General features: G+C 38.6%; 1 protein-coding gene across 3 annotated transcripts in view; it reads left to right on the forward strand.

Annotated features, from left to right (window-relative positions):
- The window catches only part of gpld1 (glycosylphosphatidylinositol specific phospholipase D1), a 42,248-nt gene extending 23,397 nt beyond the window's left edge, over nt 1-18,851 (forward strand). For 2 of the 3 annotated variants that reach the window (XM_062980654.1, XM_062980656.1), the window contains 15 exons: nt 1,276-1,341; nt 1,579-1,702; nt 3,997-4,136; nt 5,322-5,508; nt 6,788-6,898; nt 7,228-7,305; nt 10,098-10,254; nt 11,577-11,718; nt 13,630-13,732; nt 13,835-13,928; nt 14,862-15,038; nt 15,477-15,637; nt 16,837-16,863; nt 17,630-17,680; nt 18,583-18,851. In XM_062980654.1, coding sequence (XP_062836724.1) covers nt 1,276-1,341; nt 1,579-1,702; nt 3,997-4,136; nt 5,322-5,508; nt 6,788-6,898; nt 7,228-7,305; nt 10,098-10,254; nt 11,577-11,718; nt 13,630-13,732; nt 13,835-13,928; nt 14,862-15,038; nt 15,477-15,637; nt 16,837-16,863; nt 17,630-17,680; nt 18,583-18,660 — 1,696 coding nt within the window. In that variant the 3' untranslated portion in view covers nt 18,661-18,851. The remainder of the gene's footprint in view (nt 1-1,275; nt 1,342-1,578; nt 1,703-3,996; nt 4,137-5,321; nt 5,509-6,787; nt 6,899-7,227; nt 7,306-10,097; nt 10,255-11,576; nt 11,719-13,629; nt 13,733-13,834; nt 13,929-14,861; nt 15,039-15,476; nt 15,638-16,836; nt 16,864-17,629; nt 17,681-18,582) is intronic. The other variant, XM_062980655.1, reaches the window with a different exon arrangement.
- The last annotated feature ends 19 nt before the right edge of the window (nt 18,852-18,870 follow it).

The following is an 18,870-nucleotide window of genomic DNA, read 5'->3' on the forward strand; positions in this document are numbered from 1 at the left end:
GTTCCATCTTCTAGCAAGATAATGAGCCAAATTAGCAGAAGTTTAAAAATAAGAACAGTCAAAATAAGAAGTAAAGCCCAGGCCTCAGTCTGACTGACATTCTATGGAAAGCCTTGAAAATTGCACAGTACATCCAAACTGAATGAATTGGAGCAGTTTTTGCTCCCCTCCCCCCAAAATGGTCATAACTGATATCTGACTTATCCAGGAACACTTACAAAAGTGCTCCTACCATGTATTGATTTATGCAATCAACAGATAACACTTTATTTTTCTTTGTGTGCCCTTTGTGCCATAATGAAAATACAGGGATCGATAATCCTACTAGGCAGTCTGCTAAAATTAAATGTCTAATATGAGGAAAATTTGCTTCTTTGTTTAATTTTAGCAGAATTGTAAATCATATTTGAGATGATGAGAAATGAGCTAAAGAATATACAAGACATTCTGAGAGAGAGGACAGTTGTTATTTGTTCAGTTACTAGCTTGGGTACCCAGCAATGCCTGGGTTATTTGAAGACATTGCTTGTTTTGGGGTGTTAGGTAATATCATTTAATTTGTAACACAATTTATTAGAAAAAAGTCAGTCTTTGTTTTTGTTTTTTATGAATGCTCCCATTAGAAAAAAAACCCATAACAATGTGGGTGAACTACAATTTCCAGAATCGTGGGTCAGTCCTTGTCAAATCAGGACTGTATGCACAATTGGGCATGTTGGGTCTGTGTGCCAAGTTTGGTCCAGATCCATCATCAGATGGGTTCAGTGCTACAGGTGAACTATAACTCCTGGATGTCAAGGTCAATCACCCCCAAACCCCACCAGTCTGAAAAGTTGACTGTGTTGGGTCTGTGTGCCAAATTAGTTCCAGGTCCATCATTGGTGGGGTTAAGGGTGCTCTTAGATTGCAGGTGAACTATACATCGCAGTCCCTACAACTCCTATAAATCATGGTGAATTTTCCCCAAACCTCTCTCTCTAGTATGTTCAGTTGCTGTGTGCCATAGACAAGAATAGGAAAGGGTTAAGGGAGAGGCAGTGGGTGGGGTCATGCAAATAGAGAGAGAAAACAGCACTGGGATGTGCTCGCTGTAACCTGCAATGTTAGTGGAGGGAGGGCTTTGGTGGCACCCCAGCACTGTGGGTTAAAGCTGTTTGTGGAGGCCAGAGACTGTGTGTGTTAAGTGGACACCCCTGTCACATACACACATACACATTTTTCCTTTTCTTATGTGTATAAAGTATGTACTTAGCATATTTCTTTGGAATTTTTTAGTGGATGCTTTATCCCTGAGAATCCTTTGTATATTCGATGTAAAGATGAGCAGAGATATCCCACTAGGTAAGTATAAATTTCATGTAGGAAATTAATTTACTTAGTTCTCTGAATAACCTCTAATATTTATAATACCGTTTCAGATTATCCCATGAGATAAAATTTAGCTGATGTACATCTTTTATCTTATGTTGTTATATTTTGGATTAGAATTCCACCTTCTACAGCAGAGGGAGTTTGTTAGAAGCATCTCGAAGCTGATGTGCTGAAATATGCAATTTAATTATTATTCTCTTAATTCATTAGGAGTAGACCGTCCAAAACTGAGCACCATAGCAACAAAACATCTTCCCTAGCTAAATCAGTTGAGAAGAATATCAACTATACAGAGAGAGGAGTTTATTTTGATATGCCAGCTTGGGCAACTGTAAGTTTTTCTGACATCTAGAAATGAATAAGAATATATGTATTATATATATGTGTGTGTGTGTGTGTGTGTGTGTGTGTATAGCGGTACTAAAAATACAGTGATTAGTTTGTTGGATAAGATTATGTTTTATATCCCCATGTGAGCCGCCCCAAGTTCCCTCGGGGAGATGGGGCGGGATACAAAAATAAAGTTATTATTGTTATTATAAAATATTGCACATATAAATTACATAGTTAACTAATTCGTATTTTGCTCATTTGTAGAGCTCAGTCTGCAATAGTTTTTAGAAGTGTTTAGATTTTTTACTCTTTACTGTAATTATGTCACAAAAATTGCTTGGACTTGTTGATCCAGGCATATCACCCAGGTATTTTAACATCTCTATAGAACCACTGGGAAAAATCATTCAGAGGACTAGTTTCAAATGTCAGACATGTGTAGATGATCTACAACAGTGGTTCTCAAGCTGCGGGTCCTCAGGTGTTTTGGCCTACAACTCCCAGAAATCCCAGCCAGTTTACAAGCTGTTAGGATTTCTGGGAGTTGAAGGCCAAAACATCTGGGGACGGACCCACAGGTTGAGAACCACTGATTTACAGCTTTACCTTTTGTGTCCCTCCTTGTTTTCAATCTGCTGCTCTGGATGACACTATTGTTGGACTTTTCTTAGAGGATTTTCCTGGATTTTGTGATATTGGGGGCACAGGTTATTACCAATATTGTTTTTTGTCTGCATTGGGCTGATTTATTATTTATTTATTTTATTTCCGATATTTCTACCCCGCCCTTCTCCCCGAGGGGACTCAGGGCGGCTTACAAAACTGGCAGGATCACTACCAGTATATCATAATACAATAAAATAATAAAACAGTTAAAATAGTTAAATAACATAATAAACATACAATATATAAAAGATTTAACACAGTGCAACGCCGAATATATATGCCAATCATCCATCAGACCTTGTGCAAGAGCCTTAATCTAATCCATGTCAATGCTAACTGAGTTCATTCATTAAACGCTTGTGCACATAGCCAGGTCTTCAACTTATTTCTAAACCCCAGAAGGGATGGAGCCTGCCGAATGTCACTGGGGAGGGAGTTCCACAGCCGAGGAGCCACCACCGAGAAGGCCCTGTCTCTTCCTAGTTGGTTTCCTATTTGAAAAGTTCATCTTGCTACAGTTTCCCACACCCTGTTCTTTGTAATGGACTTGAGGTGGGGCTATCTTTTAAGATATTTTGGAACTCCATTTGGTGCAGAATGTCCAGCTTCCTGATTACTTGCCGAAATTATGCAACCAGATATACAAACACAGGTTCTGTCTTGCTTGCACTGATCTGCAATGTATGTAAAAGCTCAGTTTTTGAAGTCCTAGTCATCACGTCTAAAACCTGATCAAGTTATTTAAACAAACATCTGTATCTATATGAATTCTCATTAAACCTAAGATAAGTCACAGATAGATCTGACTGCAGAGGACAGGGCCTGTAAGTGATGACTGACCCCCATAGATAGGAAATGCTCTACAAAATGATGTGATTTAAAACAGGGTTCAAAGATCTGTTTGTTCCAGGCTGTATTAAATAAAGGCCCACATTTTAAACTCTTACTGATACGGTTCTGTGAAATATTTGATGCTGGTATTTTAGTTATCCTTTATTTCTTCGATTGTAAGACACTGTAGATTGTAAGACACAATCTAGTTTCAGTACAATATCTCCCAAAAATTACATAAGATACACCTACAATTTTAAGATGCACCCCATTTTTAGAGATTTGTATGCATGTGTGTGTGTGTGTGTGTGTATCTGGGGAGCCCCCGGTGGCACAGCGTGTTAAAGCGCTGAGCTGCTGAACTTGCGGATAGAATCCGGGGAGCGGAGTGAGCACCTGCTGTTAGCCCCAGCTTGTGCCAACCTAGCAGTTTGAAAACATGCAAATGTGAGTAGATCAATAGGTACCGCTCTGATGGGAAGGTAACGGTGCTCCATGCAGTCATGCTGGCCACATGACCTTGGAGGTGTCTATGGACAACATTGGCTCTTCGGCTTAGAAATGGAGATGAGCAGTAACCCCTAGAGTTGGTCACAACTGGACTTAATGTCAGGGGAAAGCCTTTACCTATATGTGTGTGTGTGTGTGTGTGTGTAAAGGAGATTTTAGAATTGAAGAAATATAGTATTTTATAACTGCATTGTGGAGATATTAGTTTAAAGGCTAGTTCTTACTATCCTGGCAACCAATAATGATAGTTAATGTGCCATATTATTTCATTGTTCATTTTTTCAGAATTATCTTTACTTCCGAAATAGTGCCGCTGCAAAGAGTTTGACGAGCGTACTGACAATCACACAGCAGGAGTCTTCTCATCACATCACCAAACCTACTGCTTCTTACTTTCTGAAAACGCCATACGCTAAACTTGGATGGCAAGTGCTGATTTTTGTTTGTGTGCTAGAGCAACTGGCATTGATTTTTTCACACTGTTGTAATTTAGAAATATCATTGTTTTCTCTGAGTCAAACATGATTTCTCTAATGCACGTGTGTCAAACTCAAGGCTGAATTCAGCCTTCCACATCATTTTTATGTGGTCTGCAAGGTCCAGACATCATTATCCTCTCCCCACTTTTACTCCTTTGATGCCAACCATAAGGTTGATGTGTGAAAGTAAGTTTGACACGGCTGCCTAGAGGGTAGGATGCAGAGCAGTGGATTTGAATTGTAGGAGAAGAGAGCTATGCATGACCAACAACAATGTACGGTAGTTGCAATTTGTGTTGTGGATTCCGTGCCGAAGGCCCTTAATTTTGATCAAAATGGAGTTGTCTGTATGTGTGTGTATATCTTTCAACATCTCTCTATGTGTATCTGTATAAATAATGCACCATATATCACTACAGTAATAATGTAGATAGAGTTACATCCCATGCAATATATGTGTATGTATATATACATACAAACATACATCCATTATAATAGTTTTTTGTGTAGCAATAAGTTACACAGTAGGGCTATACTTTGATAAATGTATACAGACACATCTCAACATCTCATATATGTGTGTGTGTTTATATATATGTCTGTGTATAGTCATATTTATGTGTGTATTGGTATATTTCTATGCATATACATCTCAGCATCCTATATATTTGAATATGTTTGTATATTTGTGTGTGTTTCTGTTTATAAGTATCTATCAAGGTATATGTATTCAGGGTGGTTTTCTTGCTCTTTGAGGCATCCACAAGTCTTATGTGCTTCTCGGTGAAAATGAATTTGATATGCCTGCTCTAGTAGGTCAGTGAATTTATCAACTATCAAAGATGTTCCCCAAAATACAGGTCATTTAGTTTTCAGTTTATAGCTCAAATGCATTATCTGTCTCTGCTCTGCCCTTCAACACTTTACTCATCCATCAGTAAAGTCATAGAACAGATGAGATTCAAATTTTAACACACAAATATTTCTGATTTAGGTGGAAACTGAATTAATAGGGTATATGTCTCAGATGACTAAATTTGTTACAAGATTTGAAATCTACAAAGCAAAATATGGTTGTTTCAACTAATATAAACCAAATAACTGTTGGAAATAATGTTATTTTATATGCAGGGCAATGATTTCAGCTGACCTAAACCAAGATGGATATGATGATCTAGTTGCTGGAGCACCAGGATATAGTCGCCTTGGACACATTCAGATAGGACGTGTATATATTATTTATGGAAACAAATCAGGTTTACCTCACACTGACTTGGACCTAGACCAGGAAGCAGATGAAATATTGGAAGGGAATAAGGTAGGAAAATTTGCCAGTTTATTTTCTGTGCAAACATTGATTCCTAACCACTAAACATTAATCTTGTCTTAAATAACATAGAAGGCCAGGAAGTGGGCTATAAAAAATTGAAGAAAGATGTTTCCGGAGCATTGTGTCATTTTCCCTTCTGTAAACCAAGGTTACAGATTAGATCAATCTACCGATATGTAGATACATCTGTTATAAGACGGTATATTTATGGTGGTTGGAGGATTTCTGTCTTCTAATTGTGTCATTAGAGATTACTGTTGATCTGCATTTTCGAAGTGAGATTGGGCAGAAAATTTTTGTAGTTTCAAGAATCGGCATTAATTTGACTGGAATAAACTCAAAATGTATCAGATTTCCTCTGATCTTGGAAGTAAAGCAGCTATGGCTAGTACAGGGATGGGGACTACCAACAAATATGGTACTGTCTCCTATATTTCTGAGGACAGAACTAGCAAAACTATTTTTGAATATTCCTTGCCTAAGAAAACTCTATGAAATTTATAGGGTCACCATAAGAGCTATTGTATATGTTTCAAATGCCATTACCAGAGTCATTTTAATTTGTTTCAATTATCTTTTTAAATTGTTTAATTGAGTTGCTGTGAGTTTTCTGGGCTGTATGGCCATGTTCCAGAAGCATTCTCTCCTGACGTTTCGCCCACATCTATGGCAGGCATCCTCAGAGGCTGTGAGGTATATTGGAAACTAAGCAAGGGAGGTTTATATATTCATATATATCCCAAGTTTGAATGTTGCAATTGATCACCTTGATTAGTATTGAATAACCTTGCTGCTTCCAACAAAATTTCCAACTAACCTCACATGAGGATGAATGCCATAGTTGTGGGCGAAACGTCAGGAGAGAATGCTTCTGGAACATGGCCATTCAGCTTGGAAAACTCACAGCAACCCAGTGCTTCCGGCCATAAAATCCTCCGACAATTGTTTATTTTTATTTTTTTAAATTGTATTTGTTTTGTTTTAAATTGATCAAAGTGTGTGACTATTAGCTGCCTTGAGTCTCCTCGGGGAGGAAGGAGGGGTATAAATTAAGTAAATAATAATAATAATAACTCCTTTAATACTTGCTGGGTTAATCCCCCTTTAAAAATCATTCTGATTACAATAAAAATCATAAATATGAGTGTTCAAACCCCACAAAGATGACTGCTGCACATTACTCAAACAGTTATTTTCACATTCAAGATGTATTTCAAAAAGGTTTGCATAAATAATCTGTGTTTTTGCTTTGTGTTTTGTTTTTTAGCCGTCAGGAAGGTTTGGTTCTTCCATAGCAGCTTTGGACTTCAACGAGGATGGTGTACTGGATCTTGCAGTGGGAGCACCATCTGTCGGGTCACAGGAGCTCAGTTACAGGGTAAGAAAAAATGCTGATGTAAAATATAGTGCAAATTAGTTTACAGTACAGAGTGCAATAAGTATGAGTGCTTTAGAAGGACACTCTTTTTCGTATTCCTCAAGGTGAACAAAGAGAGACAGGAAAAAACAATGCACCCGTAGACTAGCAGTCTTAGGACTTACTTTGTGTCTAGCAATGATGGTAAATCTGAAAAGATTGATTAGATTAGTCCGGTGTGCCATAGTGTGCCTGGCCATACATTTTAATGTGATTAAAAGATGAGGAAAATATGGATTTAAACTAAATGCATTCATAACCTATTAAAAATTTTATTCTCTGTTATTTAGGGTTTTGTCTATATATTTTTTGGGAACAGAAGAGGAGGAGGCTTCCATAAAACACCGAATATTACGATAGCTTGCCAAGTAAGTTGATAAAAAAGCAATACCTGTAAATCAGTCATTTGGCCTTTTAAAAACGGTCACCTGGAATCAAAATACTCTAGATTGGTATCATGTTAATGAAGGCAAATTTCAGTTACAAGTGGGAAAAATATTCCCCTTGCTTAGCTCCTCTCTTGTTTAAGTCCATTTTATCTGAAGGCATTCAAGTTCCTTAGAGTATTACAGCAAAAGGTGATTTAGAGCAAAAAACAAGAAATCAGCAGATAGTGCTAATATGGGACAGCTCTTATGTAATTAAAGCTTGGAAAGGGGACACTTACACTGTAGAATTAATGCAGTTTAACAGCACTTTGATTGTTATGGCAAAATTTTATGGAATCCTGGGATTTGCAGTTTAGAGAGCTACAAACATTCTTTAACATACAGTAGAAGACTAGGAAAAGGTAAAGGTTTCCCCTGACATTAAGGGTAGTTGTGTCTGACTCTGGGGGGTTATGCTCATCTCCATTTCTAAGCAAAAGAGCTGGCATTGTACATAGACACCTCCAAAGTCATATGGCCGGCATGACTGCATGGAGCTCTGTTACCTTCCCAAGAAGTGGTACCTATTGATCTACTCACATTTGCATGTTTTCAAAGTGCTAGGTTGGCAGAAGCTGGAGCTAATAGCGGGAGCTCGCCCAACTCCCTGGATTCAAACTGCAAACCTTTTGGTCAATAAGTTCAGCAGCTTAGCGGTTTAATCTGCTGCACCACTGGGGGCTCCATAGAAGATTAGAGACCTTGTAAAACAGCAACCCCACGATTACATAGCATTGAGCCAGGACCGTGAAAGTTGTATCAGATTGCATTAATTCTACAGTATTAATGCAGCCAAAGTTACTCTAGGACAGTGGCTCTCAACCTGTGGGTCCCCAGATGTTTTGGCCTTCAACTCTCAGAAATCCTAACAGCTGGTAAACTGGCTGGGATTTCTGGGAGTTGTAGACCAAAACACCTGGGGACCCACAGGTTGAGAACCACTGATCTAGGGAGTCATAGCTTCCAACATCTCCTAAACAGCAAGGCCATTGCCTATGCTGACTAGCATATTCTGGGCACTGTAATCCAAAACAATTAACATTTCCAAACTCTTAGTTACTGTCACTAAGAGCAGGATACTATTGTAGGTATGACATTTTGTTTTACTTTGATCCAAGATCTCACACTTGTTTGGTGAGAAAGAAGTTGTGAGACATTCATGTTCCCTGTGTACTTGATGTTGAAATTGACAACAGTACCTGAGGAAGTGTCTGAATGTTTCCAGCCATGATTGTGTGGGGTTAATTTCAGTCAATGAGTCCAGGGAGATGGATAAAATGCAGCTATATCAGTCATGGGCAAACTTGGGCCCTCCAGGTGTTTTGGACTTCAACTCCTATAATTCCTAACAGCTGGTAAGCTGTCTTGAATTTCTGGGAGTTGAAGTCCAAAACACCTAGGGTCAATATTTGCCCATTCCTGAGCTATAGTCTAATGCCCATCTTGACTATTGGTAAAAAGATAAAGGTTTCCCCTGATGTTAATTCCAGTCATGTCTGACTCTGGGGGTTGGTGCTTATCTCCATTTCTAAGCCGAAGAGCCAGCGTTGTCCGTAGACACCTCCAAGGTCATGTGGCCAGCATGACTGCATGGAGCGCCATTACCTTCCTGCTGGAGCGGTACCTACTGATCTACTCACATTGTCATGTTTTCGAACTACTAGGTTGGCAGAAGCTGGACCTAACAGTGGCCGCTCACTCCGCTCCCGGGATTTGAACCTGGGACCTTTTTTGAACCTGGGACCTGCTGAGTTCAGCAGCTCACTGCTTTAACACACTTCGCCACTGGAGCTCCTATTGACAGATGTGCAATAAGTGGGTGGCCCAAGAGATAGTTATTGCCATTTTATGAGGGGATAGTGCCAGCCATCTTGAAAGAGATAGTTCAGTCACTATTTATGGAAACTTCTCTAGATCCAGCTGCACAATAGTCATAGAGTAATATTTTAGAGAGATAAGTGCATTTCACATCTGATATTTTTATATGGTGCAGATTAGGAGCTGTAGTGGTGCAATGGGTTAAACCCTTGTGCCAGCTGAACTGCTGTCCTATAGGTTGGGATGCTGACCTGAAGGTTGCCAATTTGAATCCGCAAGACGGGGTGAGTTCCCGTCTGTCAGCTCTAGCTTGCAAGGACATGAGAGAAACCTTCCAGTTAACACATCTGGGCATCCCCTGGGCAACGTCGCTGTAGATGGCCCATTCTCTCACACCAGAAGCAATTTGCAGTATGCTCTCAAGTTGCTTCTGACACAATTAAAAAATGGTGTGCGTTGTTTAAACCAGTCAGTCAATTAAAACGGTATTGTAATTATTAAACAACTGTCATCAATATATTACAAACATCACCTTAAGTCTTTCCACACAAAATTGTAAGGCCGAAGTCAAGAATTTAGCAGTCGTGAAGAGCTTTCCAAGTGTGATCTTTGTCTCCACAGTCAACTGCAGGGAATTGTGGGGTCACACGATTATACGTCAGTGGTTCTCAACCTGTGGGTCCCCAGATGTTTGGGGCTTCAACTACCAGAAATCCTAACAGCTGGTAAACTGGCTGGGATTTCTGGGAAATGTAGGCCAAAACACCTGGAGATCCACAGGTTGAGAACCACTGTTATACATGAATGTATTTTGTAATGCCACTAGGGTAAGATAACTTCTTACTTAGAGATGCTGGAGTCATATACAATGTGACATACTGATTTCCCCATAAACTATTGTATTTCTTTGGCAGAAAATATACTGTAATTTTGGCTGGTCACTGTTGGCAGCTGATGTTGATGGAGATGGAAATCATGATCTCGTGGTGGGCTCTCCTTATGCACCTGGCAGGGGAAAACAAAGAGGATTTGTGGCGTCCTTTTATTCATTTTTCAACAGAAGCAGCCAAGGTGACATTTGTTAAGGAATCATTCCCTGATTTCATATTGCAGTCTTTCTTGTGTTTTATTTTAGCTCATTTTCAATCCGTCATAATACAAAACTGCAGCACATAATCTTATTTGCATATGAGTAGTACTCTTGGTAATAAGCACCATATGCTGAACAGCTCATGAGGCTAAAACTCAAGTTAAGATAATGCAAAGAATTCATATCTCATAGTCTTCTGAGTGACATAAAGTATCGTGAATGTTATTTGACTGCTCACAAAAGGCTATCAGTAAAGGTATAGTCTAAATGCAGTGCAAATCTTGGGCTGGAAGATGTATACAAAATCTGATTTGTTTATTTATTTGTATATGTCAGTATGAGAGCTTGGAAGGTGGTTGGTTTTTTATTTTATTTTTTTACAAATAATTCATTCCAGTTACTTATCACAGTGTTTGAAAAGTAACTTATTGCTATTACCTGTTATAGTGGAGTGGCGCAATGGGTTAAACCCTTGTCCCGGCTGAACTGCTGACCTGAAGGTTTGGCTGCTGACCTGAAGGTTGCCGGTTCAAATCCGTTAGATGGGGTGAGCTCCTGTCTGTCAGCTCTAGCTTTCAGGGACATGAGAGTTATCGCATCTGGGTATAAATAATTGAAATAAATAAATAAATAAATAAATAAATAAATCTGGGCATCCCCTGGGCAACGTCTCTGTAGACAGCAAATTCTCTCACACCAGAAGCAACTTGCAGTATGCTCTCAAGTTGCTTCTGACATGATTTAAAAAACCCTGTTCCAGTGTTGAAATGTCACACATTCGTTTTTGTTATTTTACTTTTCTGTTGTTCCCCATTGTTATTTTGAAAAAACGACCTGTGAAAAAGGGATCTCCCCCCTCTCTCAAGCAAATCTCAACATTTTTGTTGCCATTTATTTCTGAATAAACATGCATTGAGTTGCATTGCAGACCACCTTGTAGTCCATTTTCTAAAGTATGACATTGGGAATTGGAATTTTATGGTCATTGGTTAATATCTGGCTTAGCATGCCATTTCTCTGCATGTTCTGACAGATGTGGTTGAATACTCCAGGTATTACACATGAAATGTGTTCTTGAAATTTCATATTGTCATAAAGAACAATAAAATGCATGTGTGTGTATTTGCCTTCAACAGGCCTGTCAACTTATGTTGATCCCATGAATTTCATAGGAATTCCTTTCTCTGTAAAACAGAATATCGTTAATGTTATTGACTCAAACACTGTGACAAGTAACAGTAAAATATATGCTGTGTTTCCTGAACAATGTCCGTTCATTATTTATTCTTGTTTGATCTTCCAGGGCAACTGTCTGTATCAGATGCTGATTGGATAGTGAAAGGACAAACAGATTATGCCTGGTTTGGATCATCACTCAGCAGTGTCCAGCTTCAGAACAGAACACTGTTGCTTATTGGTAGTCCTTCTTGGAAGAGCTGTACAGGGTATAATGCACTTAACCTTATGGGTCTATATGTGACGGGACACAGCCTGACTTTCTATGTGTATATTGGTACCCAAGACTAGTAGCCATAAGATAGAATATAATATATCATTTGATAAAAATAAAGGTTTCCCATTGACATTAAGTTTAGTCGTATCCGACTCTGGGGGGTGGTACTCATCTCCATTTCTAAGCTGAAGAGCCGGCGTTGTCCGTAGACACCTCAAAGGTCATGTGGCCGGTATGACTGCATATCTTTTGGCATCATTATCTAAATGCATATCTCCAGAAAGGAATTGAGTGAACTCAACAACATATCTCTAGAATCATAGCCATGAGAAGGACTTAGAAAATGGTATCAGACAGTATTATCAAAACCCACTGAGCAGTCCCATTGAACTCGATAGGCATATATCCACACTGCACTCCAATTTCCCAGTTAAATCATCTGCCAGATTGGAATGGGTCCATATAATAATTATCTTCCAAGACTGCTGGAAGTTAAGGCCACCACTTTCTACTCTTAATAACATTTCTCAAAAAAAAAATTAACTTAAGGTACTACGTAAAATGTACCCAAAGAACTAGAGTCCATTGTTTTTGTCAGAGTTTGAATTGCTGCTGTCTTTTGGATTGTAGGTACCTTACCATCTCTCATAGAGGCATTTTTTTTTTCGTGTCAGGAGCGACTTGAGAAACTGCAAGTCACTTCTGGTGTAAGAGAATTGGCCGTCTGCAAGGACGTTGCCCAGGGGACGCCCGGATGTTTTGATGTTTTATCATCCTTTTGGGAGGCTTCTCTCATGTCCCTGCATGGAGCTGGAGCTGATAGAGGGAGCTCATCTGCACTCTCCCCGGGTGGGATTCGAACCTGGCAGCTTTCAGATCAGCAACCCAACCTTCAAGTCACAAGGCTTTAATCCACTACGCCATCAGGGGCTCCTATAGAGGCATTAATCATCTCTGAGGTTCCTCAACAACAACCAAGTTCCATAAATAGAAAATGCAGAGAATCTGTGACCTTTCAAGTAGTCTGCTCACATTCTCAGGCTGCCCAAGCTGAAAAAATGTCCTTAAGAATTGAGCAGAAGTCCATCTCTGAGTATTATGACTGTGGTATTCAAGTTGGAATGAATGAGTTTAACTAATCACAACAGGCCTCCTGGAGGTCTGCCTCCACAAATCTACACCACTCCAATGGCATCTCATTAGTCAAAAGTGCCCAGCTGGCTAGCATTGTGTAAATAAAGTTATAAAGTCCACTTACATAGGCTCAAAATGGGGTTAATTGTATTTTGCTTCAGATTTTCTGCCCCTTGTCATTAACCCTATTATATCACTGTCCTTCACAAATTGGAATATCAGAGAATCTACTGGCTCCATGGTTTGGCTGCAGTTTTTGAGGGAAGTTAACTCAATCCTACTAATGGGAAGTATGATTCTAACTCTAAAACAATATTCCTGCTGCCTTTGAAACTTGTTTTAACAAACAAACTCAACAAAATCCAGTGGTTCTTAGCAGACTGGGAGTGGTGTTTCCCCCGTTCAGTTGGTTACATGCTACCAGATTTTGCCCATGCCTGGTGTATAGCCGTGGAGGTGGAGGTGGCCTGTGGTAGGATTTGAGGGGCCCATTGAGGTTGCCTGCTCTTTCCTTTACCCCTGCGGGCTACTTTAGTATCATACTTTCCATTTTCTAGATGAAAAAATTAGGTTGGAAAGAAGCAAGGGCACAGTAAAATCAATATTTTAAGCATTCTTTAGTGACTTCACATTCCCAGTAGTGAACCATGATAATACCTTTAGGTTTTTTTTTTTCAGTGACTGCCTCACATAAACCTTTAAAAAATTTTTTAATCCCACCAGTATTTTTTCCAAGTGTTTTAACTTTTGTAATAATTATGTGCTCCAGAATGCGCTGCTATTTCTCTGATGATACCAGGCAGGCTGTTGGAAGAGTTTATGGCTATATCCCACCAAATAAACGCAGCTGGTTTACTTTAACTGGAGATATGGTGGGTATACTTTTTGTTACCATCTGAAAGTAGTGAATATTCCAATATACAAATAGGGACCCATCTTTTTGAGGCTAATGTCTTTTTATGATTTGTATATAGGATATGGGAAATTTTGGTTCATCTTTGGCAACTGGTTTCCTTTCTGTAGAAGGCATCCTAAGGCATGTTTTGGTGGTTGGCGCACCAACACAAGGTATGCAAAGCTGGACTTGTAATAACATTGTTTGACAGTGGGTTTGTTTCCCAAATAATAAAAGTGAATACCATAAGGCAAGGAGTAATCTTATTGTATAGTGTTCCCTCACTACTTCGCGGTTCACTTTTCGTGGATTCGCTGTTTTGCGGTTTTTCAATAAATTCTAAAAGACTATTATAAATCATAATTTTTTTTACAATTTACAGCCTAAGGAAGGGAGGAAGGAGAAGGCAAAGGGAGAGAAAGGGAGCCCAAGCGGCAACAGGAGGAGAAGGAGGCGATTTATCAACACACCATTGGTTGATAAAAACTTAAAATAGTGTATAACTACTAAAATAATGTATAAATATTAAAATAGATATAGTGTCCCTACTTCGCAGATTTTCACTTATTGCGGGTGGTCCTGGAACTTGACCCCAGCGGTAAGTGAGGGAACACTGTACATTTGACTTACTAACTGCATGTTTTGCTTTATTATAGCTAAAGTATGGAATGCATTTTATGTCCCTTTGCTACATTTATGCCTTTTTTGATGTGCATTTATAGAGAAAAATGTACAGGTAGAAATTACATGTAGCTTTTTCCGGTCACTAAATAATCAATATTTTAAATTCAGATATAGTTGGGAATGTTGACCTTGTTTTGTGACTGCAATCCCATGTGGCTTCTAGATAAAGGACTGCTGCCAAACTGAAGTAACAATATTGCTAACATTAACAATGTGGGGCCTAAACATTTAACATCCTGAAAGCAGATCTTTGTATTTTCAAAGGTTATATATTATTTCACCCTCACAAATAGCCTTGTAAAGCTGTTAATTTTATTTATAATATTTTCTCATGGACAGTACCAATCTGCTAATGCCAATTATTACAAACCTTCTACCAGAAGCAGTACTGTGATCCTGTCATCTTGCTTGGTTTCTTTCAGACAGCCCATCTAAGTTTGTTTTCATACCTTCGGTGCTACACCAAGCAGGGGCTGCTTTGATGTATGATCTGAGAGAAGATACCGAGCCTCATTTGCTCAGCAGTTTTAATGGGGACAGAAGATTTTCACGCTTTGGAGGAGATGTGCACTTAAGTGACCTGAACAATGATGGACTTGGTAAAAACAAAATCATCCCCATAATGACATACTTCATTTGTGGAGCACTTATAATACTAGGTGTTGCACTTTCTTTTTTCAGTAGTTGCATCATAAGATGATAGAAAGCATAAAGTTAAGGAAGCCAAGAATGTTATACTTTCTATCCATGAAGGTGACTAAAAATAATTTTGCGTATCCAGTCCAAAATTGCTGGATAATTAAAAAAAAAATTCTGCCTGTTTCCCAGTATGGAGGAAAGGGAAGATATAAATAATGTTGACATCAATGAAAATATACAAAACATTAAAATATGATTACAGTATCAATAGAATTTAAAGTATTAATAATTAATATCCACAAAATGAGAAATAAAAACAATACAGTACTTTCATGAAGTTCTACTGAAAGCAAAAAGCCTTCATTAGTTACCATTCTTTATCTTATAAATATTTGCAGATGAGATCATTGTGACATCACCTCTTCGAAGTAAAGACATTGTAGCTGGAGTGCTTGAAGGAGAATCTGCACGTATTTATATATATAGTGGAAATCAGACCGTATCGGGCAAAGTTACAAATCAGTGCAAGTCCTGGACTACCCCTTGTCCAGAAGACTGGGTAAGAAAACTTTATGAATCAAAGCAACAAAAACACTCTGGGAGGATGGGGAGTGGGATAGGAATTATACTCAAAGTACGTACATCTAAAAAGGTACAGGTGGAGCATCTCTTGTCCAGAATTCAAAAATCCAGTATACTCTGAAATTTTCACATGGGTGGCTGAGATAGTGATACCTTGCTTTCTGACAGTTCAACGTTCACAAACTTTGTTTCATGCACAAAAATTATAAAATATATGTTGCCTAAAATTACCTTTAAGCTATGTAAAGAATGTGCATATGAAACAAACCAGTATCATGTGTAGAATTGTGTCCCATCTCTAAGGCTATCTATATTATCTATATGCTAGATTTCTAAAAAAAATAAAAATAAATAAAAAACCCAAAATACAGAATACTCCTGATCCCAAGAATTTTGGATAAGGAATACTCATGCTGTATTTGTAATTTTTTGGGTTGCTTCTGTTTGGCAGTTTGAAGTTTTGCATTATAGGGGTTGTTTTAAATTTTTATACAGTAGTAGAACCAGCATATTCCCAGACTTCATGTGGATACAAAAAACCACAAATAATTGCCAACTCTATTAAAATTTATTTATTTATTTATTTACAGTAGAGTCTCACTTATCCAAGCTAAACGGGCTGGCAGAAGCTTGGATAAGCGAATATCTTGGATAATAAGGAGGGATTAAGGAAAAGCCTATTAAACATCAAATTAGGTTATGATTTTACAAATTCAGCACCAAAACATCATGTTAGACAACAAATTTGACAGAAAAAGTAGTTCAGTACGCAGTAATGTTATGTTGTAATTACTCTATTTACGAATTTAGCACCAAAATATCACGATATATTGAAAACATTGACTACAAAAATGGTTTGGATAATCCAGAAGCTTGGATAAGAGAGGCTTGGATAAGTGAGACTCTACTGTATTTACAACATTTATACCCCGCCCTTCTCACCTGAGGGGACTTCTACCACAAGAATATCATAAAGAACCTAGAAAATGTCTAGAGTACATATTTTGTGGATAGATGAAATCATACCTACCAATCCTGTGGTTACCATATTGCAGTACCTTTATCTAGTGTCAGTTAATGGTAGCAGTTCATAAGTCTTTACATTTTTTGTTTTTTAAATATGGATTGAAAATCATAGATCCTGTCATATTTATTCTTGTTTTTTTCCTTTCACAGGCAGAATATGTCATCATTTCTCCTGAGGTAAGCAATCAAATCCTGAAAGGATAGCACGTTTAGGCCATTTAATTTCATAGAATTTGTAGCAAAAAAAGAATGCTTCAGATTACAGGGTGGGGGTTGCTCAAGAATTTCAGGTTGGCTACAGGCTAAGACAATGAAAGCTAGTGCGGTGTAGTGATTGAAGTGAGAGCTGTTCAGCAGGGGAACTCTCTGCCTCAGAGTGTGGTGGAGGCTTCTATGGAGACTTTTAAGGAGAGGCTGGATGCCCATCTGTCGGGGCTGCTTTGAATGCGATTTTCCTGCTTCTTGGCAAGGGGTTGGACTGGATAACCCACAAGGCTTCTTCCTACTCTAGGGTTCTATGATTCTAAGTGTTGGGCTACAACTTGGAGGCCAGGGTTCAAATCTAAATTCAGACATGGAATCTCGTACTCTCAGCCTCAGAGGAAGGCAAATCCAAACCCACTCTGAACAACTCTTGCGAAGAAGACCCTAAGTTCGGTAAACCTTAGGATCACCATATGTGGGAAACATTTTGAAGGCATTGAGCAGTAGTCTTGCACTATTTTTGTCTTTTTCTACAACATGTGTTTCCTCTCTCACAATAGACATCTTTTTGCAGTGTACTTCTTCTCCAATTGTAGCACAATATGGTCCCCCATCTGTTAGGAAACAGATAGAAGTAGACAGATCATCCAGTATATGGATGTTTCTTTTTCTCTTATGAGGTGTACAATGAAGAACAAACATGCTGTTTTTAAAACATGTATCTCTTATCTTCTTGCAGGAAAAGTCACGATTTGGGAGTGCTGTGATTACAGTAAAATCGGGACAACAGGTAAGCAAATGTGTGCTGCTAGCTGTTGCAGGGAGAGAAAAATCCAAGACCAATCAGGAGATAAATAATTGGCTTCTTTAGCTGTTTTCTGAGACTATGGAGATGGACTATGGTGGAATGGCATGTTTTCTTGTCTAAAAGTGTCACCTACAGAATCTTGAAGAAATAACTGAGAACCAAGGCCCTTTCCCTCAAACCCTGACCATCCCTTCCCCAGTTGCAGTTGGTTGCTTGAGTTAGCAAATGAGAGTACAGTTGCAATGTATTTCAAAACACAAAGTTAAAAAATTGGCATTATAACTAAACGTCCTTTGACTAGTTGCTGGCCACTTGGGAGTGTCTCTGGTGTTGCCATAAGAAGGTCCTCCATTGTGTATGTGGCATGGCTCAGACTGCATTGTAATAGGTGGTTTTTGGTTGCTTGAGTGAAGTAAAGATAATTGCTTGTCTACCCAGATGCGTTATGAAATAGTCAATGCTGATGCATTACAGTAGCTAAAAAGTGCCTTTCCTTTTACACAAAGGCACATAACCTGGCTTCTTGTTGGGAGTTTCTTTATTCCATTTCACTGGCTGCAAGGTGTTGAAGTGAGCAAATGTGCACATCTTGCCCAAGTGGGTTAGGAGGATAGATAAGGGGATGTAGGCCAGCTGATGCAGTAGTGACTACACAGTAGTTGGGTTGATTTGAGCTCAAATTCATTCTTCAGAGGTCTGTACCATAGGAAATAGGTTTTTCCTGCATTACATGATTGTACATCATGATGATCTAAATGCAAGTGAGTGCAGCTGGTCTATTCTGCCCTCGTAACAACATAGTCCGTTCTAAAATCTTAAGGTATCAATGTTTTTTATTGTGCCTAAAATTCTGTAGAATCAATGGCTGCTTTCTCTCTTTTCAGAATGACATTGTAGTAGCTGCTGAAAGAAGTTCAGTAAAAGCACGGCTCAGTGGAAGACTTTTTATCTACACTTTCTAACTACTGCTCTCCTTTTGATTAAGTGTTTTCAGTGAACTACTTTTAATTTTCATATAACTGCTCTTTAAAAGTTGAATAGGATGGCAGATATACTATGGGACTGGCATTTGAACAGCACCAATCTTTTTAAATAATGGAAGTTCCACCTCTGAAATCAGTACTGCTGTAATAAAAAATCAATTATAAAAAAATACTGTGTGGAACCTTTTG

Source organism: Anolis carolinensis, chromosome 4, assembly GCF_035594765.1.
Source record: "Anolis carolinensis isolate JA03-04 chromosome 4, rAnoCar3.1.pri, whole genome shotgun sequence".
Taxonomy (NCBI): Eukaryota; Metazoa; Chordata; class Lepidosauria; order Squamata; family Dactyloidae; genus Anolis; species Anolis carolinensis.